General features: G+C 36.8%; 1 protein-coding gene across 1 annotated transcript in view; it reads right to left on the bottom strand.

The window, feature by feature from the left end:
• The window catches only part of LOC111508890 (fatty acid synthase), a 44,894-nt gene that overhangs the window by 495 nt on the left and 21,185 nt on the right, over positions 1-23,214 (bottom strand). The window contains exons 14-25 of the mRNA XM_023164527.2: positions 21,658-22,015; positions 17,106-17,416; positions 16,892-17,044; positions 13,130-13,354; positions 9,262-9,900; positions 8,930-9,109; positions 7,003-7,382; positions 6,555-6,685; positions 3,817-4,359; positions 2,156-2,412; positions 970-1,203; positions 590-823 (exon numbers count right to left, since the gene is read on the bottom strand). Coding sequence (XP_023020295.2) covers positions 590-823; positions 970-1,203; positions 2,156-2,412; positions 3,817-4,359; positions 6,555-6,685; positions 7,003-7,382; positions 8,930-9,109; positions 9,262-9,900; positions 13,130-13,354; positions 16,892-17,044; positions 17,106-17,416; positions 21,658-22,015 — 3,645 coding nt within the window. The remainder of the gene's footprint in view (positions 1-589; positions 824-969; positions 1,204-2,155; positions 2,413-3,816; positions 4,360-6,554; positions 6,686-7,002; positions 7,383-8,929; positions 9,110-9,261; positions 9,901-13,129; positions 13,355-16,891; positions 17,045-17,105; positions 17,417-21,657; positions 22,016-23,214) is intronic.

Raw genomic sequence — 23,214 nt, 5'->3', positions numbered from 1 at the left:
TAAAGCCTATTGAGTTTCTAGTAACTTTACAATGACTAGATCCTTGAATTTAGGCATCTTTGTAGATTGTGGCCCTCAGTGTATGAGAAAAAAGAACTGGTGAATTTTTACGACAAAAGGAAATCATATAACAACTTTTTCTATAGAGAAAACCACATTTGCTCCGGCTTCTTGATATCATCATGAAAATGGGTACAGTCAGTCAGTGATAATAATCGAGAAAATATCTCACAATCATTTGTGTAAAGAAGGATTCCAGAGTCTTATCTGAGCAAATATCATCTATGAAAATGATGAATAGTGATGGACCCAGTACAGAGCCTTGTGGAACACCTGAGGATGCTGCAAAGTCCACAGACTCAAGGTATTGTATCAAGTTTTGACATCAATGATGTATGATTGTAAAAACGTACAGACACAAGAATTTATCGATAAAGATACAATTTTTATGATATTTTTTTCAATTCGTCAAGTAACAGGCTGTAACAGGCTCATTCATCTCAGTTGAAGATAATGCCATTATTCTAAATATCTGAAGTGATCAACGAGAATAAGTTTTCAGGCAAAGAATGAACATTGAATCTCTTACCGATTCCAGTCCACAGTAATCGTTTTGGCTAGCCTCATTTGGTGCTAATAAATGGACCGTTCCCGAAACGAGAACGCCATTGGGTCGATAAGTAGCAATAGTATCAAGTTGGTTTTCGAGGCGAAGTAACCCTGCTTCCAATAGATGCCTTTGTTGTTTGGTGCCTTCATAACCCTCTAGACATATTTTGATCCTGCTGTTCCAGTCACTGGTGGCTTCTAGTTTTCTCACAACCTAGAAACAATGATAAAATAGTTCAGTGGTTGAAAATCTATTGGTGCATTGGAATATATTTTCATTATTATCATCATTTCGATTCCACGAGTCAAATCTTGAACTAATTACATTCACTGATAAAAAAATGTCATTATCTGACTAACCTCTGAATCCTTCATAGCAAAAACCATCTTGAGTACGTTGAGCGCTTGGTCGCTTCTATCTTCTCCAAGTCTTTCCAGGGCTTGCTGTATTTTCCTTGGAGCACTGTCGATGAAGAACAGATGAATACTGGCCTTCTGTTTGGTCAGAATCTTCGCAATCTCAATAGCTAGAAAGCCTCCCGACGAAACACTGACTATGTTAAATACACCTTTTGGATAAATGGAACGCATTTTCTGAAAAAATAATGAAAGTTCACCTTCGTTATTCAAAATTCGACAACCTCTTAGAGGTTACATCAGAACTGATCAATTACGTTTGGATGTATTCATTGTATTGACGGTGTGATTGAAAAACAATCGGCTATCGAGACAGTCAAGTTTCGCGAACAGTGCGGTGCGGAGCGACCTAATAAGGCCTTAACGAAGCCGATTAGTGTGTATGGTGAGTGGTGTTTCAGGTCAGATGGTGAGAATACGGCTCTGCCGAACTCTAAAGACCTGATTCAGTCGTCAGCGGGGCAGGCACAAAGTATATGCTCTGCTGTTTCATAATTTTCCAAACAGAGGCGACACACACAATCTTCCGACAGCCCGAGTCTTTGCATATGATGGTTCAGATAACAGTGACCTGTCAGAAGGCCTGTTAGACATCGTAGTTCATCCCTACTGTAGTCCAACAACTGTTTGGTATCGAGCTTCGAAGGGTGAATAAACGCCTTGGAGTGAGCCAATCCTGAAAGATTCTGCCAGAAATCCATAAATTTTCTCGCCATCCAGGTGTTCAGTGTTTGTTTGGCAAAGCCTAAAGCGATGCCAATAACAGGTTCTCGTCCAATGAAGCTGCTTGCAGCACTCTCCTTTGCAAAGAAGTCAGCAGCGTGATTGCATTCCAGGCCAGTATGGCCAGGAATCCAGACAAGAGACAATCTGTCCTATTGAGGAGAGTCGTTTTTGGCAATTTGCTACCCATTTAGACGTTGCTCGATAGGAGCCAAGATCTTCCAACGCCGCTTGACTGTCTGAGAATATTTATATTCACTTGTGTATGAGGCTGGATTCTTCCAATCTCTCCGCACATAATTCAATAGCGTAAATTAGTGTAGTAAATTATTGGTAAACCCACGAAGAAAAATTTAACAATAAGGACAATGAAAATGATAATAAGTCTTCATCAAATCATTATTACCTTGGCATAAACCTCTGCCATTTTATCCAAAGGCCAAGATGTGGCTGGTGCTACGGCTACGAATGTGGGTAAAAGTAAACGCTCAATCATTTTCTCCAGTTCTTTGTGACCAGTCAATCCAGGAATGATGAACAATGGTGCTAATTCTCTGATCTCTAGAGGTCCTTCGCTAACAACTTGCACCCACTCGGGTTCCTGCTTTGCGTTCTTCTGTTCTCTAATGATTTCTTCTATAGACGGAATCACGTTACCCAAATCTGGAATATTGGTAAACAGGGTTGAAATAATTGAAAGTTCCTTTCTGATTGGAAAAATGTGAACTGCATATGAAAGAAAAGAAGTCAAAATATATGGAAGATAGGGAAAAATAAAAAAAAACAAAGTAGAGCATCTAAAAACTGAAGTGATCATGGTAAAAACCGGAAAAATGAAACTAGAACGAAAAATTTCGAGATAACTAATAACAAATGGAGAAATTGAAAATATAGTTGGGGTATTGAAATCGCAACCGAATGGTTAGGACACATAATGGAAAGGAAATCAACCTAAAAACACTGAAAAATGAAATATGAAAGATAATGATGAACAATAGTTTTTTAGTTCTTGTTGCACTTGTTGCATTAACTAATGGCTATGTTAGCTTGCAGTTCAGATTTTGTTCCATTGAAACTTCTTCTATACAGTTATGAAAGACACTTTGAAAAAAAATTATCTATTGGTCGTATAACCCTATGAATTTGGTGGTAAAAATAGCGCAAGTTGAAAAAGACAAAATTGCAACGACGCGTTCATTTAAAAACCACATGACCCATTTCTACATATACCTTCTCTACTCTAGAGGTAATTCTGAATCATCAACCTTAACTCGTTTATGCAATGTCTTCAGGATTCATGAGCCTCCTACATGAAGGCAGAGTCCTAACTGACTTGCAATTCAAGTAACCTTGTTGGGTACATGGTTACAAAGGAATTGAATGAAATGAGGAAACTAATGTCCACACCAAGGAGGGTGTCAAAATACTTCTTACTCTGAATAAGTTTCCTACAGTAGAGGCTTCATCAATTAAGACATCACTGGAGTGAAGAAACGCAAAAAATATGATAGGAGCATCGCTGGAAGGAGTCAAGCCACTGAAAGGGTTTAACAAATAGAGCCTGCCAGTGTTTATTGAGATATTAGATATGTGAAATGTGTCATTGAAACTATTGAACATTTGCTTCTGGAATACCAATTTCTGGTCTTAAGGCTTAAGTACTTCGAAAGGATAACATTGATGGTCTGTGATATCAAGAAATTGTTTCTCAAAAAACTGAAACTTTGCTGCGTAAGCCAATAGATTGGCTTACGCAGAGCAATATATATATATATATATATATATATATATATATATATATATATATATATATATATATATATATATATATATATATCAGAAGCAGGTGGCAAAATACAGCCAACTATCGCTTCACAGTTCAGCTCGGTGAGCTTTAACTTCACTATTCAAGTAGATACTCTTTCGTGTGGAGGACGGATTTTGTGACGTGAGCTTTCATGTAAAGTATTCTCGAATGAATAATAATTTCAATCCAGCTGATAGATGCAAGTTTTTCTGTTCAGGCATCTTCATAAGAATTAAGTTTTTCAATGTTTCGGACCTTACCTTTTATAGCACCCTGAATAGTAACATCGTCAATGTCCAGTCTCTTTTTCACTAAAACATTATCTACTCTCGAGTTCAGTACGGCATCCAGAACTGATATTCCGTCCTTCATGTCCAGACTCTCTTGCCACTGGATGTTGAAGGTCGAGAAACCGGCTTCAGCTCTGGAGAAGCAAATTCCAGCAGCAGAGTTGATGAAATTAATGACTGTTGCTTTTGGAGCCGTCGTTCTCAAAGCGCTGTCGAGATATTGAACTGGCTTGGTGTCGCTGATTCTCGTTCCTGTTGTTTTGTTGGGAAGAGTGAATACCAGATGTAGCGGTCCTATGGAATAAACTTCTGACAAAAGTTCTGCCGCGCCCTCTTTGGTACTTGCTTTGGCGGACGCCGTGATGATGTCTACCCCGAAGTGGGTTTGTAAGAGGGAAAGTCTGCGACTGATGTAGTTTTGGGTTGGTTTTATGTCTGCAGAAACTACTATTCTCTTGGCTCCATGCAGCACCAGCCATTCTATCACATCGGCACAAATTTCCGCTGATCCACCTTGAATAAGAAACGATTAATAACAAGGAAACACAAGTATGTTCTGATATTGAATGGAAAGTTGTACTTTCGTTAACTCACTTTTTGTATCTTGGCTAGTTTCGAAAAATGTATATTGATTCGACTTCATAGGTGTTAGTATTTCGATTTCAGTTCATCTCATTGTGAAAGACTCGGAAACCAATATTGTGCTTTGAGGCGAAGTACATAAAGAATCTAGTGATTTTAAAACAGTCGTTGTGTATTCGTTACTGAATTCACTTGTTTTTTATTTACCTCCATAACTGTTTTGGGCAATCATCTAATGGAAAAAATTACAGTCAACAGAAACTAGCTTCGATATACCCGGGGAAAATGTTTTTGTCGAATGTGTTGCTAATTTCGATTCACGCCTCAGTTCGCAATTTTCAAATTTGACAAAAAAACTTTGAGTTTGTCCTGGTGTCATAATAAAGCAGTAATCGCTATTTGAAACCAAATGTTGAAATATTGGACAATCCTCTGTGCTACGGGTTCATATCTGCTTCTAAATGTCTGCGATCAATAAATATTTATATGATATAATTTGAGACATATAAGAAAACCTCATTTCCATTTCGACCAAAAAATTATGCGATCTGTATGTCATCGTTCTACGTGGTAACAGTGCACGTCCTTTCGTTCAATGCACAAATCTCATACGCTTATCGATTTAATTTCGAAATTATTGAATAACAGTGGTTGTTTTATACGCTAGCATACATTTTCAAAAATAGGTAATCGTATTTTCGGAACAGAAAAAATGTTCTTGTTCATGGAAAAGTGCCCCAAATTATCGCGAATTTACTTCACCTCGTACAAAAAAAGTTATGAGATTTTTGATTCGCGGAAAATCTCCGAGTTAATTCTTAATATTAGGACAAAAACCGTTAATATAATAATCTATAATTAAAATCTCGCGAATGTTGACACAATCACAAAAATCACATGTTTATTATCGGGAGTCAAACAAGTTTCTGGAAGATGAATCACTGGAAAAAATCATAATTTTGAAAAAAAATTGTTCTATCACCATGAATTAGAAAAAAAATGAAAGTCTAGAAATAATATAGGGAAAATTGAACTCTCATTTCATTAGCGGAAAATTAGGGGAAAAAATTGGGTTGAAGGAACGTGAAGCAAAAGCTCTCTGTTCGCCGACATTGTTTCTGAAACCAATCAGTACGATGGAAATTGAGGATATTATTGATAATTTTCATTCAAAAAAGTGGAAGGCTGAGATAAAATCACTGTCAAAATTATAAAGATACTTAAATTTCAGTTAACTCCATTTTGATCATAAAATATTAGTGAAATACAGAACAGTTTGTGAAAATTGTGGGTTGTAAGGATTTTTATTAGGCCCAACACTTTTTTCATTCATTTGAATTCAATATCAAATTTGAAACTGAAGGAACATGATAAACTTCAAAGTGATGATAACGTTATATTTCAGTAAACATATTGATGTCACACATGAAATGTGAATTCTGATAAATCATCTTTATGCATACTCATAAATAATATTACCATGCTATTTTTTTCTAATAACCAAACTATTTCCTATAAATAAGTTACCATATTACCTGGTCTCTATATTACTGACATTTTTGATTAGCTGAGTCCCCATTCGGGGCTCTGCCATCTAAAATATTTAGAATACTTCAAAAAGATTACAAAACGAGATAATGAAATCTATTTATGGATCATCCCATTTGGAACCGACTATAAATTTATATCAACCAAGGTGAAAGTGCATAAAAATACACACTGTTTACTACTTTCCAAAATTCCAACAAAAAAAGTTGAAAAATTGAAGATATCCATATTTATGATGCCAGGCAAATGAACTGTTTTGATATGGATCGATTCAACAAATCACTTTATTATTGATCCAGGGTATCGTTATTTATAGTCGGTTCCTAATAAGATAAAAACTACAACTTTCCTGGAGAAAGATGAAAAAGAATCTCTCATGATTGAAGATGTTCATTATATTGTTCGACTTTTTTGAAATATCTAATATAACAAATTCATTTCTTGTGATAAATAAAGGAGTAGTTACTCAAAATAATGTTTCTTAATCTTCAACAACAGTATGTAGTATTCAATCAGTGTCATACACATTGAATCAAAGATGAATCGCGGAGGTTCATCATTTTCAATTGAATACTTACCATATACTAGATAAGACTGCTTCGCATTGCAAATGAAGGTATTAGGCTTCTTCACGTTGAGTTTATTAACGCTGAAATTGTCACTGATTTTCAACACTATTTTACCAATGTGTCCACTGCTCTTCATTTTACTGTAATGAAACAAATAGTAATAAGTAACCAACCGCTTAGTTCATTGGATTAGGTTGAGACAAAATAAGTAATGACTGGCTACTTGGTCAACAACAACAGCGTAATCATGACGCAGCCACCATATTCACCAGTTTTGCCACCATCGATTTCTTTCTGTTCCAGAGATTGAAGAGACCTATGATTCTTTTCACTTCAGCAATATATATATAAAAAATGATGGAGGTTCCAATAGTAATCTCTGTGAAACCACATGTGTTAAATTCCCACAGTGACTGATATTATGTTTCATGTTCTCGATTTTCAAAATATTACTCACCTCAGCATATTATCTACGTCGTTGCGAGTCATCACCTGTCTCACCAACGGCCGAACTGTGAAGTTTTCAATTCCATTCTCCACAAGCTCTCGGATTTCTTTCTTGACTTCCCTTGGTAGAGAGCAAATATTGTTCAAGTCAACGACGTAAAAGGAGGGGTTTCTAAGGAAACAGTACATTCCAATAGTGTTTCCCTCTTCAGTATCATACTTTCCGTAATGAACGAACCGCCCGAAGTTTGCGATACAGTCTAAAGAACTGCGGAGCAGAGGTCCAGAGACGCAGTTGAGAATCACGTCGGCTCCTTTGCCGCTTGTGACTTCCATCAGTTTCGATTTGAAGGAACAGTCATCAGAGTTGAGGATGTTAGATTCATTAATCTTGAATAAAAAATTGAAATGAGCATGATGTAACGAAGATACAGTTACAGTCTTTAGAAAGAATCAAGTTGTATGGAAAAGATTATGATGCGAATGAATGAATAGAAAAACTTCTTTGGGTGTTTAACAGTAACTGTAAATTCATCGGTTGAACGGTTAACTTCATCAGTTGCTGTTCAGCATCGTCATTTGAAGGCTGCTTCTGGAAAGCTTGGAACACTGTTCCGAACCAGAAAACTGTACAAACTTCAGCAACCTTTGATGCTTCATAAAGCTCAGATCAGACCTTTCTTGAAGTATTGTTCTCATGGATGGAACACCGCCTCTAAGCATAACCTGGAGCTGCAGAAATCCATCCAGAAAAGAGCCATCTGCCTGGCAATCTTAATTGTCTGGAACATCGAAGAAAGGTTGGAGATTTGTTTCTCTTTTATATACACGTGAACAGGAGATGTTCAAGTGACTTGGGAAATTTGATTCCACCAAGAGCGGTACATATCAGAAGTACGCGACGGACTATGGTTGCTCATCGTTTTGGGGCTCAACTCAGTACACCTCGAACTTCACTGTTTGAGAACTAATCCATCTGGAGAACTGTTTTTATGTGGAATTAACTTCCTTAGAACGTTTTTCCAAATGGATTTAATCTTCAGCGATTCAGATCCAATGTGAATCGCTACTTTTGCATTTATCATTGCTGTTCGTTTTTTGAAACTTTTATATTTAGCATAATACGTTTCCCTTCATATGTAGGGGAACAAAAAAGTATATACAGAAAAAATCGACGGGATTGAGGTCCGGTGATCTCGGGGGCCAATGCTCAGTGCCTCCTCTTCCTATCCATCGTTGATTTTGTGCAGGTTTCGTTCCGTCCTATAACCTGACCCACCCTCCCAGCAGCTTTTTGATCGAAAATGTCATTCTGAGGAATTACAGCTGACAAAACAGTGTCGAGTGAGACTCCTCCTAAGAGGGTGGGAGGAACAAAACCTCCAGTCAAACACGGGACGATTAAACCCAGCAAGTCTGAAGCTGCTGAGTGTAATAAGTGGTTGTATTAATGAGACAGTTCAAATTGGCGCATTATTATAAATGGAGATATCTACTGCCAGCGCCAGAATTGACTGGATGCATATGGTTGTGTGGACGCATTTGGTTGTGTTCATTAGAACATCATAACCAAAAAGTGTCTGCGGACCTTCACTATCGATGAAGGATCTATGGACGTCTCAGAAAAGACTAGTTTCAGACCGTACTTTAGTTTTGTGCAGATTGCATTCCCTCCTATAACCTGGCTACCCTTTCAGCAGCTTTTTGCTCGAAAGTGTCATTCTGTGGAATCTGGTAGAGCTGAAAGAACGGTGTCGCTTGAAACTGCTTCTAAGAGAGCGAGAGGAACCGAACCTCCAACCAAACACGGGAAGTTAAGTCCAAAGTGAGTGGGTCTCAAATGAAAAATCAGATCGCTAAATTATTATCATGGCTCTCATGTGTGAAAAAGTCTAGGTGTTCATACACTATTCGAAATATGAATTTGAAATACTCACGAAAAGGAAGTTTTTCTGCAAGTAAGCTCTCTGTGTATCATTGGAGACTGATACGTAAACGTTGCAACCATAGAGAGTTGCTATTGAAGATGCTGCCAGGCCAATTGGTGAGCACCCTGCGTGGATAAAAACGGTATTTCCCGGTTTTAATTTCGCAACGGTCATCAGCATGTAGTAAGCCTGAAATAAATTTGGGATAATTTTAGTCATTTATTCGTATTTTATGTCGATCATATATTATATACTCAATAACAAAAATTGTGACCTATTGAAGTTGACTGTGAATTATTGACAATCCAAGAATGATTGGAAATAACCACAGTTATACTTACGCTGGCAAAAGCATGAGGCACTGTAGCGCCATCCTCTAGAGTCCATTTCTTCGGTATAGGCCACGATAGCACCGGATCCAAAACCAGTTTTGAAGTGTCTTTATCCAGTCTCCCAAGTCCCATAACTCGGTCCCCGTTCTTGGTAATACCAGAATAATCGATGTTACCGACTTCGTTTCTTTTCTGGGTGGCCGGATTCAAAGTATCGTCTTTCAAATTTACGCTCAAATAGTTTATATTCAAATTTTCAATCATACTAGAAATAGACGTATTGTTCAGTTCAATATCGTTTTTATATTGAGTACAGAACGGCAGGTAAGTGTACCACGCTCCAGCTTTCAATATCTTCAGCGTGAGATCTCTTTGCAGAGCAAATTTGATATCGAAGGGTTTTTTGTCCAAGTTGAAGATGACTTGGAGACTTCGCGTATTTGGTAGCGACTTCAGTTCTCTTACGAAATTGTGGAAACCTTCGACGGGCACCAGGGTTGTGATGAGGCACACTTTATTTTGAGTTGGGGCAGCTTCTTCGAGAGCAGCGTGGAGTTCCGATGTCCAGCTAGAAGATGAACGTTTAAGGTCTTTGGCACTTAGAGTGTCCCCTTTGACGTTGACGATACGACTATTTTCTTTGACGATCTGAAATGGTATACATTTGAATGAAAAAGATACAATGATATAATACTCATGATATTCAACTCATTGATGGTAATATGACTCTATAAGTCTTCAGGAAAGAAAAACGTTTTCACTATAGTACCTAGTAAAATGATACCAGAGTATGATTTTATGTAAATATCCTAGGTACGTCCCATTCATAACCCTGGGATACCATCGCTACACTGATTCGAATGTAATGATATTCAACAATGTAACTGAAATTCATTTGGGAATTCATCGTACTAGCAGATAGTTGTTGGTTCACAGATGGATAAAAAACACATTCAGATTCTGGTGCAGGTATTTTCAGTTGCAGACCCAGGACAGAGATGTCAACTTGCCTAGATGTCAACTTGCCTAGTTGACAGAGATGTCAACTTGCCTGGTGCAGGTATTTTCAGTTGCAGACCCAGGACAGAGATGTCAACTTGCCTAGGAACCTATGCGACTGTATTCCAAGCGGAATTTTACGCTATTGAATTGTGTGAGGAGAGATAGGAAGAATCCAACCTCATACAAAAGTCAATAAAAATATTCTCGCACAGTCAAGCGGCGTTGGAAGCTCTTGGATCCTACTGAGCAACGTCTAAATTGGTAGCAATTTGCCAAAACCGACTTTCCTTAATAGGAAGACTTAACAGATTACCTCTTGTCTGGATTCCTGACTATACTGACCTGGAAGGCAATAAGGCTACTGACTCTCTTGCAAAGGAGCAAAGAGCAAGCAGCCCACATGCTTTGTGGCTGCCCCGCTGGGGACATTTCAATTTGAGACTCTTTGATTATTCACAGCTTGGTTAAATTTGTCTGAGTGTTTTCAATCAGGATTCACATAGGTGGCTCACATGACTTAAAATTCTAAAGATAAGTCTATCCATCATCCTAAACTTTTGCATTCTTCTATAGGGATATTTTTTGTTGTCGGAACTGATACTGAGAATCGCACAAAACAGAATCATAGTGAGCTCTTGACCTGAATAACATGAAAATAGACTTGTCCCCAAGTTAAGAGCGAAGGAGATGTCAAAGAGCTATTGAAGACCTTGATTAATAGAGATATTGGTCTAATAATATAACTGCCTGTTGTTCATTCAATGGTGAATTCTACAATCGATAATATATTTGTGGAAATTTTATACTTACATTAAAAGTAAAGAGAGCAGGCCCTAAAATTGATCATTGCAGTACCTAATAGAGGCGACACTCGATCTGATTCTATCTAATTCTTAACTACTAATGAAGGAGAGGTGAAAAAAACCCAATTGAATCGATCATTGTATCATCCACCAAGAGAATCAAAACAGAGGGCCTAAGACTTCTTGAACTTCGAAGTGAAATTATTATAAACTACCAATGAAAACGAGATGAAAATGAATTTAATGAAATCGACCATTGTATAATTCACAATAGGACTAAAATAGTGGGCCTAGGACCCCTAAAACTCTGGTTTGAAGAGATAAATCTATCGGGGAGGTCAAATATCAGTGGTACTTGGAACAACTTGAATGTTGTAATAGAGAACCAACACATATGTTGTAATAGAGGTGGTTGAAAGAAGGTTGTAGGTAGCTGTAGGGGTTTAATCAGATATGATGTTTCGTGTTAGGAATCACACGTTGAAAGGTAACACCTCGTTAGTCCTTAGCTCGCACAAGTTTTTCAACTTCTGAGAGTTGTCGTTCGTATGGGAGCGGCAACTGATTAACGGAAAAACAGATTTTTTAAACAAATTCTGTATCATGGTAGTTAAACCCATGATGAAGAATGCATCTTTGTTCTGGTTGCCAAAGATGAAACAAACGAGCGCTATTAATAAAATAAGCAGGGTACAAAGGCTTTTAAGTTTGGAAATAACGAAAGAGATGGAAACCAATCCTGCAGCTGCATTAGAGGCAGTCTTGAATCTTCTTCCCAGACAGGAAACATCATCAAGTTACAAGAGATTAGACAAAACAGATATTTTGGAATATGTGCAAGAAAGACCATCGAACATATTCTCAGATAAATTGACACCAAAATACATGTTCTACACAAACTTCGCTGCTGAAATCTCAAACCGCGAAGAGTCACACCAAAAACATGCTCGACTGATACAGACGGGTTGAAAACCGAACATGGAACGGAAGCTGGAATTTACTATGCGGGGAGAAATCTTCCTTTTAGTTACTCACTAAATCAGTTCACGTCAGTTTTCCAGGTTGAAGTATATACACCCTTGCAATGCCCGAAAAGAATTTCTTTGAGGCCCCGATGAAATGAGCGTATCGATATTTTCACAGACAGCCAGACTCACTTGAGGCTATGACCAACCCAAAAGTAACGTTGAGACTGGTCTGGAAATGCCGTGGAGAACTGAGGGAGTTGGTGGACAGAATAGATTGACTATATACTGGATGTAAGGACACCCAGCCATCGCAGGCACCGAAAAAGCTGATTGTGCAAGACACGGATCATCAACTTCATATTCAGCTGAAGGGGTAGCAAAGTCTTTGCTGAGGAAACAGATTGGAAAGTGAGTCCATCAGAAACATAGAGATCACTGTAAAAATTCTCGTATATCCGGGAGCACACACGGAAAAACTTTTATAAAGCGACCTTCCGAGAGGGAACTGAAGAATTGCTCCAAACCTTGAAAACGGTTGTACAACGAAGACCTTAGCAGCAAGTAATGCATCAAACAAACAAAGACTGTTTGTCATATTTCATGCGAAGCAAACAATTCATGGAAAACCCAAATACTATCCAAAAGAATATTACATAGTACCTACTCGTACAGCTAAGAACCTGTAGAAATTAGTTCAGGGCACAAGAATGTGGAAATGTTCATCAAGGAAATGAAGGGAATAAAACACAATAAAAGCTACAGTGTTTTTCGGAGACTTGAGAGATATAAACTAGTGTGAAGACAAAGCATCTGAAGTGTTTGCACAGATTTGTATGACCAACTGAATGAAATAATTTTTTTGTAGTATTGGAGTACAAGGCAAGCAATATTTTTTCTTCTATGTAAAAGTCGGTTTTCAATTCATCTGTATGCCAATTTATCAAAGTAATATACCACAATAACTATCTGTAAATTATCTTCACAAATTCTTTAATAATCCAGAATATCTAGGAAAACAGGAATGTGTTTCTGAGAAGTTATGTTGGTGAAATGCTAGCGCTTATAACGGCCTGATCTTTTTTTACTGAAAAATTATTCACTTACCTTTCTGAGAATAACATATTCATAAGGACCCACCCTGAACTGTGCCACTGGAAAGAGGTTAGGGTGGGATAATAAGGATTTCTCAGCTTTTGTGAGAAGGAAAGCTCCCGATGAAATTGTCAACCTTAACATTTCCTCTGAAGCAGGTCCATTGACAGCAAACAGTTGAGGATATGCTGGATGAAGAATAATGCGGCTCACTTCTTCTACTGTTGAGAAATGTACCTGGAATGTTCATGAAATTATTGTATTTTACTGTTGTATCCGAAATTAGTATATGATTATCAACATCTCACTTCAACTGAAAACAAATATGATATAAAATTTTACCATGAACTGAATACCGTCGATACCAAGACAAGAACACTCAGTCATAGATTTACTAGAATACAGACTCTACACTAGTGAATGTGTGATTCTTGTAGGAAAAATGGAAAACTAATGACAAAGCAACATTTTTTTCAGTTGTTGGACGTAGACAGACCAGTCAGTTGAAAAACAGGAGTGCATACATTGTTTGTGCAAATGGACATTTGCAGTATTTAGTAGTGAAAATGAAAAGGTTTTCATGCAATAACGTTTATGATTTGTTCTCGAAATAGATGGATATGAAAGAATGCAAAATTATTTTTCGCTCCACCGTTTTGGCGGGAGATGACCGGTTGGCGGGAGTTGGCAGTTTTCCGCTTGATTATGGGTTTCCATATTTTGCGTATCTGTACGCTAGCTTGGTTGAATTTGTTGTTGGACAACATATATGCGGCTTCTTTGAATCTCACCCTGAACCAGTGTTCCGCCCTCTGGATGATCTCAGCTTGAAACCATTTCATGTTCTGCTCAATATAATTGTTTCTCTCAGCTATTCATTCCAATTTCAATTTCAAATACAAAGAAATACAGGGTGTAACTGAATAAGTGTAAAACATTCAAAGAGGTGATTCCTCATCAAAAACAAGATAGGATCTTTCATATAAAGAAATTCCATTGGAGCATCCCTTGTTAAGATACAGCCCCTTGAAGGGGGTACATAAAATTTGTATAACAATTTTCTTCACAAGCACGAAAGAAGTTACAATATTAAAATTAACCTGACGTTTTGTACTACCAAAAAGACACTTAGCCAGAAATTTATTTGGTTCACCCCATGGTTGTAAGGGGTGGAAAATGCAACCCCAAAAATTTATTTCCAATGAAACTTTTTGTCTTATTATTTGTTTACCATTTAAAAATTTATTTCCGATAGCGTGTTTCATTCTCTTGGGTTTTTTGCCCAAAATGAACCAGTTCGCAGCAAAAAATTATTTTAGGAACAGCTACAGAGATACATCGTCATAAATGCGAAAATACGAAACTAATCTATCTAGTAGGTCGCTATTAGCGATAGTGACAATTAAATTGGTATGACGCTGTCAGTTTGTGAATTTTCGAAATTGAATTGATACTAATTGATACTAATTGTGTATTGTTGTTCTGTTCTTGATTTGTTACTTTAATGATTCACTTGTTATTAAAATGGCATTTACAAATGAGGAAATGGCTGATATGTATTACGTTTACGGTCTGTCCCAGGGGAATGGGTTAGAAGCTTCTAGAAGATTTGCTGAAATGTATCCTCAACGGCAGCATCCTTCACATAGAATATTTGCTCGACTTCATCAACGATTACGAGAATATGGTTCAATCGACAAAAGAACGCAGGATTGTGGTCGCCATCGAGAAGTACGAACACCACAGCTTGAGGAAGCAGTACTTAATTTGATTGAAGAACAACCTACTACTAGTACTAGAAAGATTGCTTTCCAGCTAAATGTTGATCATATGACGGTATTTCGAATTTTAAAGGAACAACTCTTATACCCTTACCATCTGCAACGAGTACAGGCACTGTTACCGCGAGACTTTCCGAACCATCTTAAATTTTGCAATTGGATGCTGGAAATGATTAGAAGAAATTTTGACTTTCTGAAGACGATAGAATTCACAGACGAATGTAGTTTTTCTCGGGACAAAATTATTAATTTTCATAATTACCACATATGAGCTGATAAAAACCCTCACGCTATTGTCGAAACTAACCATCAAGAACAGTTTTCTCTTAACGTGTGGCTCGGAGTTATTGGGGATGATTTAATTGGGCCTCATTTTCTACCTCCACGATCAAATGGTGAGGCATACGTTCAATTTTTAAGAGAAGTGCATCCAGTACTGCTAGAGGAAGTTTCTTTGGGCGTCAGAAGAAATATGTTTTTTATGCACGATGGGGCTCCCGCCCATTTTAGTAAAGTAGCACGTCAGCATTTAACTGAAACATATGCAAATCAGTGGATAGGTCGAGGAGGACCACAGAACTGGCCCACTCGATCCCCGGATCTCAATACTCTCGATTTCTCTATTTGGAGCCATTTACAGCATTTGGTTCATCGTACTCCTGTTCGCGATGTAGAGGACTTGAGAAACTGCATCATCGATGCGTGCAGGGTAATCAAAGAGTCTCCAGGAATATTTGAGCGAATACGTGGCTCAATGCGCCGACATCTAAACGCATGCGTAATGTCTGAAGGTAGACATTGAACATTTACTATGATTTCTACATGTTGTGTGTTTTGTTATTAATAAATTAGTTTTGTTTATTACCTTTCATTCGTTTATTGCAGGTACTAACTACAAAATAACAATAAATCCAGTTAGCATATATGACGATGTATCTCTGTAGTTGTTCGTAAAATAATTTTTTGCTACGAACTGGTTTATTCTGGGCAAAAAACCCAAGAGATATTTTTTGTTTAGATTAAAACAGGCTATCGAAAATAAATTTTTAAATGGTAAACAAATAATAAGACAAAAAGTTACATTGGAAATAAATTTTGGGGGTTGCGTTTTCCACCCCTCACAATCATGGGGTAACCAAATAAATTACTGGCTAAGTGTCTTTTTAGTAGTACAAAACGTCAGGTTAATTTCAATATTGTAACTTTTTTAGTGCTTGTGAAAAAAAATTGTTATACAAATTTTATGTACCCCCTTCAAGGGGCTGTATCTTAACAAAGGATGCTCCAATGGAATTTCTTTATATGAAAGATCCTATCTTTTTTTTTTGATGAGGAATCACCTCTTTGAATGTTTTACACTTATTCAGTTACACCCTGTATAATAAAGAAATGTGTCTCATTTATTCGTTGATCTACGCGGTTGCCAAAAAAATTATGTACGCAACACGTCTTAGAACAGATTTTTCCAGACTTGATACGTAAATTACTATTTATGTTCCTATAGAAGTGTTCTATAATGAAAGTATGGAGCATTAGGAATGTTCACGAGCATATTACACATTTTATAGAAAAATATTTTCAACTTATTCATTCACGAATATTGTCTTTGATATCGTTAAATGTGCATCAATGTTAAAAAAAAATGGTAGAACTGGAATTTCACAACTTTCAACGTAGGAGCCCGATGTTGCCCGGATTTTTTTTATTTTACAGAGCGATTTGTTGGCATTTTTCTTTCGTTGGGGTGCCTTATCATGTCAGTAGTGAGATTTCCATTGAGGAATGGAAACAAAAATGCTCTGTTGATTTTACCAGTATTCTAGTGAGGTTGATTTATTTGATCATCCTTCCGAGTGAACTTCTAGATTATGAGGCATAATGCCAACGAATTATTCTATGAAATACAAAAAATAATGCAATCAGTCTATCATGTTGAACGTTATGAAGTTCTGAGGAAATTTTTAAGAATCTAAACGTAATAACTCACACTTACTTTAATTACTTTCGATGCACTTGAAACATTTTTCATAGCACTAGACAGAGAGTCATCAGTTTCCAACTCAGTTAAGTATAAATTTCTCTCCTCTTGGCCAATCTCATCTGTTCCCGCCAGTTGGATGGCGAAGTCAATGGCTGCTTCAATTTTCTAGGGGAAATATACATAAAATTAGAAGTGATTTCAAAATTATATAGATTTCACTCCTCACCTCGAATGTCCCATTCAAAGGAACACACTCCATTCCATCGAAATATATGCGATCTTCGATGTCAAGAGGAGCAGTGATCATGCCGGTCACCTCTATGCCATCGGTGGATATTATTGAAGTCGCATACTCGAAGGTGATTTCAGTGTCGGTTGTCTGGATTGGCAGGAAAGGGAGAGAAAGGGCGATCTTCCGAATGAACCTAGGTACATGGATCTCCTGGTTCCTTTCACCCGTTAGGAACAGTTGTTGCTGCAGCATGGCTTCTAATAGATACGTCCACTTGTTGTTCCATTCGACGTGGCTTACTGTTCCTGAAAATTATAGTTTTTTTCGAAAATGAACAGCAATATTATTATTGAAAAACGATCGGTTGTGTAACAGGGTCAATTTCTTTAAAAAACAATTGTGTTCTTGCCGACGTTTCGAATTCAATTGAATCCTTCTTCAGGGTTCGAAAAGTAACTTCTTCGTGTTGATAATATTACTACCATTTCAAAAACCATCAGACATATTAGATACATACAAAAAAAAAACATTACAACAACCAAATTTCCGAGACAACACCAACACAAAACGACATGAAACAAACATATGTCATTTTGTGTTGCTGTTGTCTCGAGCCCTGGAAGTGAACAAAATTCGGGCTATTAGGCCTTGATCGAATGGAACTTGAAGTACTAGAGGTTTCGTCTGCCACTGCGACAAACATCATCAGTGACATGTGTGTTTACTGCGAGGACGAAAGTTATGTCTCGAAGTCTCAGTTCATAGTGGAGGTTGGTTTCATCATATATTGATGAAAATTTATCGTGGACAAAACATATACCTATGTATTAAAATTATTCGGAAAAAAGTAGCACCTCTTATTGATATATAATTCTTTTGAATTTAGAAAAAAATTATTTTCAGTCTCTTATAATTAGGAGTGCATTATTTCATTTATTTTTTGGGATCAGCCAATACATCTATAATAAAACCTTTGAAATCTTTACAAAATGAAACTTTCAAATGATAAAGGTATCAATTATCGTAATTCCTTAGATTTGAATACAATATACAAACGAAAAGTGCGAACACCACAGCTTGAGGAAGCAGTACTCAATTTGATTGAAGAACAACCTACTACCAGTACTAGAAAGATTGCTTTCCAGCTAAATGTTAATCATATGACGATATTTCGAATATAGTTTTTCTCGGGTCAAGATTATTAATTTTCATAATCACCACATATGTGCTGATGAAAACCCTCACGCTATTGTCGAAACTAACCATCAAGAACAGTTTTCTCTTAACGTGTGGCTCGGAGTTATTGGGGATGATTCAATTGGGCCTCATCTTCTACCTCCTCGATTAAATGGTGAGGCATACGTTCAATTTTTAAGAGAAGTGCATCCAGTACTGTAGGAGGAAGTTCCTTTGGGCGTCAGAAGGGATATGTTTTTTATGCATGATGGGGTTCCCGCCCATTTTAGTCAAGTAGCACGTCAGCATTTAACTGAAACATATGCAAATCAGTGGATAGGTCGAGGAGGACCACAGAACTGGACCTTTCGATCTCCGGATCTCAATCCTCTCGATTTATCTATTTAGGGCCATTCACAGCATTTGGTTTATTGTACTCCTGTTCGCGATGTAGAGGACTTGAGAAACCGCATCATCGATGCATGCAGGGTAATCAGAGAGACTCCAGGGATATTTGAGCGAATACGTGGCTCAATGCGCCGACATCTAGACGCATGCGTAATATCTGAAGGTAGACATATTGAACAATTACTATGATTTCTACATGGTGTGTGTTTTGTTATTGATAAATTAGTTTTGTTTATCACCCTTCAATAGTTTAATGCAGGTACTAACTACAAAATAACAATAAATCTAGTTCGCATTTATGACGATGTATTTTTGGGAAAAAAACCCAAGATACATTTTTTGTTTGGAATGAAACATGCTATCGGAAATAAATTTTCAAATGGTAAACAAATAATAATACAAAAAGTTACATTGGACTTAAATTTTAGGGGTTGCGTTTTTCACCCCTTACTGGGTGAGTGTCTTTTTGGTAGTACAAAACGTTAGTTTGATTTCAATATTGTAACTTTTTCAGTGCTTGTGAAGAAAATTGTTATAGAAATTTTATGTACCCCCTTTAAGAAGCTGTATCTTAACAAGGGATGCTCCAATGTAGTTTCTTTACATGAAAAATCTTATCTTTTTCTCGACGAGGAATCACCTACTTAAATGGTTTACACTTATTCAGTTACACCCTGTATATGTTTATTAAGTTTAATATTATAAAATGATAAAAAACATTGCAACAACCAAATTTCCGAGACAACACCAACAAAAAACGACATGAAACAAACGAATGTATCACAGATACAGCCATTGGTTTTTTTTTCGTGTCGTTTTGTGTTGGAAATTCGGTTATTGCAATGTTTTTTTTTCAATATGTATCCAATATGTTTGATCGTTTTCAAAATAGTAATATCATCAACACGAAGAAACTACTTTACTACTTTTCGAGTCCTGAGGAAGAGTTCGATCAAATTCGAAACTTCGGCAAGGAAACGATAGTTTTTTTTAAGAAAATTTGATTCTGTTACCTAACCAACCTTTCTTCAAAAAAATTATTGAATCACTAAACTAAACTCAAACAAAACTTCCTGGTGCTTCCTGAGGTCACCTTCGAGAAATCCCACTCTGTTCTGTGAGAGCAGAGCATCGTGAAGAAAGCAGCTATATTTCTGAGAAACTTGAATTCATCAAGGTAAAAAACCTGCTTTATTATATATCGTTTTTGAAGTATAGCGTCTTCCAAAAACGACTTTGACAATTGATAACGGCCATCTTGCTGAAGCTACATCTGTCCAATTAGTTGTCATTCACTCAGTATCTCTTGCCACATCATCGTGGAAGGATGTGGCATTCAACAACACGCGCAAATAATGACATTGTTTCAGCAAAATGGGTGTTCTGTTCCGGCAACGTACCGCGCGCTTCGCCGATTTCACGGTCGCAATAATCGTCCTACTGTAAGGACTATATGCAATGTAGTGGATAAATCTGAGTCCACTGATTCAGTGAACTATCGAACAACACCCGTACGTCAACGAAACGCAAGATCTTACATATGTTCGCTGAGTGGGCTTTGAAGCAGTTGGCAACTGATCCTAATTTTCATCAAAGAATCTTCTTCGGCGATGAGGCCCATTTCTGGATAAATGGGTACGTGAACAAACAAACTTGGCGAATTTGGGACGATACCAATCCACATTGCATCCGGAAAAAGTCACTGTTTGGTGTGGATTTTGGGCTAGCGTCGCCATAAGTCCACATTTCTTTGAGAACGACGTTGGCTAGGACATCACTGTCAACAGCGAGCAGTATAGGTGAATGATCACCAACTTCTTTTGGTCCGAATTGAATGATATGGACAGCAACGAAATGTGGTTTCAGCAGGACGACCCTATATAATAGTGAATTCCAAAATTGCTGTATGCTATATAAAACATTCCGGCTATCACGGCCTTGTTTGAATGGAACTCGAAGTTCCAGAGGTTTCGTCTACGGCAAACATCATCAGTGATATGTGTGTTTACTGCGAGGACGAAAGTTATGTCTCGAAGTGTCAGTTCGTAGTATATAGTATAGTATATAGTTCATAGTATATGAATTTCATTCATTTTTAGGTATCAGCCAATACATTGTCAATAAAACCTTTGAAATCTTCACAAAATGAAACTATTAAATGATATAGGTATTAATTATCGTACTCAGAACCAACAGTGAATTTATATGAACTGAAAAATTCATTCGATTTGAACATTACATACAAACAAAAAATTTGTTGTTTTGTTCACTCAATAACAAATAAATAAAAAATTGCAAACATAAGTCTTATAGAAATTAATAATATTCATTGTCATAACAGTAGACGAACAGAATTATCATCAGTTAGTAATTTCAAATCTAATTTTGAACAGAAGTCAGTTTATCTTGATGGAATTATAATATACAATACAATTCCCGAAGAAATGAAGAAATCTTAAACTGCTGTCAAATTCAAAAATCAATTGAGAAAGTATTTAATGAAATCAATTCAAAAGACATGATTATATAATTTCCATATAGCCAGAATCATCTGAATATTTTATATTGAATCGGGTTTTTATTCGATTATTTATGATTGAAAAAATCTATATTTTAGTTTTCAATACCTATCAACAAACTCAATGTTCACTGCTCATATTATTTACTTGTGTTCTCCTGTTCAATATTTCATTATTTTGTCAAATTCGTATCTTCACCTGGAACTGAAGTATTGATTTGTAAAGAATTTGTCTTCAACAAATAGTTCTCAATTAGTTTCAAAATGAGATATTTTATATGATTTCAAACTTATCTGGCAAGCCATCTAACTATGAATTGTTTGTTTTGCACAAATTATCGCCCATCTTGGAATAACACGGACTTCTCAGTCCGGCCAAACGTCAGGAAGAAATTCCAACAGATAATAATCTAGGAGCCCGAAACAACAGAGTTTTCTACTCACCATCTTCACTCATCGTCAGATTCTTCAGTGTTTTGAACATTCCCGAATACTTGTGTCCCCTATGTTGCATTTCATTGTAGAAATCACTTTTGCTGAGCTGTACAGCATCAGGAATGAGCTCTACTTCCGCTTTATCCAATTCGAATTCTTCTCCGGGAATGGGGAATAACATTTTACCGGTTAGAAGAAGATCTTTGTTGGAATAGACCGTGAATTCTCCACTGCCAGGCTGTACCAGGGCGTTCAGTGGCACGCATCCATTTTTGGGGATAACAAGAGGTTTTCTGAAATGTAAGTTTTCGAAAACCACTTCCGTTCGCCCTCCTGGAACGTTGTCGGTACATTGGAATAATAGTTCCTAAAAAAATGACTTGGGAATATGAAAAATATAAACATTCCAATAGTTATGAGTCTACTTTGAACTATAATATCTCGGTGAATAAATACTCTTTTGATGTAGTAGAAATCATCGCCAATTGAATAATGATAATAATAATAATCTCTGTTATTTACCAAGGTAAAAAAAAGTACATAAAGGAAAATTCAATAGGTTTGGTAAAATCCTGGAGTGGAATTCAGGAGACAAGCGTGTGCAACACGCCGAATCCTGCTCTTCCATTCAACTCCTTTACAATATACAAAACTTAGAAGTATTCATCGAACATATGAAAATTATAGTACAGAAATTATAGTACATATGTACTAAGAGAGAGAGAGAAAAAAAATGAAATGAATAAGAGGTGGGTAATTCATAATGCTTACAGAATGACTTGAATTTTGCATTTTATGCGAGACTTTAGTTGCACGATAGCTGTTTTTCATATAGCCAGTTACGAGCCTGAACCTTGAAAACTGATAGTTTAAATTTTTTTAGATGTGTGGTAAGACTATTGTAATGAGTGTAGATGGAAAAACTGAACGATCTCCTGCTGTGGTGGGGCGCAGTTATTGCATTTTTGTGTCGGATTTCACTTTATGTTCATTTTCACGAAATCGAACTTTATCATAAAGATACTGCGGTGATTTGATGATGATTATATTGTGAAATAAGGTTAGAGATTGCAATAAGAAACGATTCTTCTTTGACAGCCATTGCGACTGAGAAAGCTTATGAGAGATATGCTGGAACTTACGGATGCCATTGATGTAGCGTAAACAGGAATTTTGGACTTTTTGTATCCTGCTAAAGTCTAGACTATCCAAACAGGGATAATATACAGGTGAACAGTAGGTGAACTGTGAAAGGATGAGAGTCTGGCATAAATTGATTTTTGTCTGAGTATTCAGGTACGCTCGGTGAGGGTAAATGAATCTTAAGTTCGCGTAAGCTCTCTGGATATATAATGAAACTTGCTTTTTGAACCTGAACTTATTATCCAATATCAAGCCAAGATTTGTTGCCTCCGGTACTATATTCAAAGTTGTACCATTCAGAGAAATATTTACTTGGGGTGAATACCTTTGGCAAAATAACTGGGGACCAAACATAAGAACCTGCGTTTTATTAGGATTGAGTTGCAGTTCGTGTTTCACAAAAGAATCATAACTATTTTGAAG

This window comes from Leptinotarsa decemlineata, unplaced genomic scaffold, assembly GCF_025532065.1.
Source record: "Leptinotarsa decemlineata unplaced genomic scaffold, Ldec_3_MD MMD2_tig00026361_RagTag_RagTag, whole genome shotgun sequence".
Taxonomy (NCBI): domain Eukaryota; kingdom Metazoa; phylum Arthropoda; class Insecta; order Coleoptera; family Chrysomelidae; genus Leptinotarsa; species Leptinotarsa decemlineata.
Note: the sequence above shows the minus strand (reverse complement) of the source record. Positions and strands in the feature narration are given on the sequence as shown.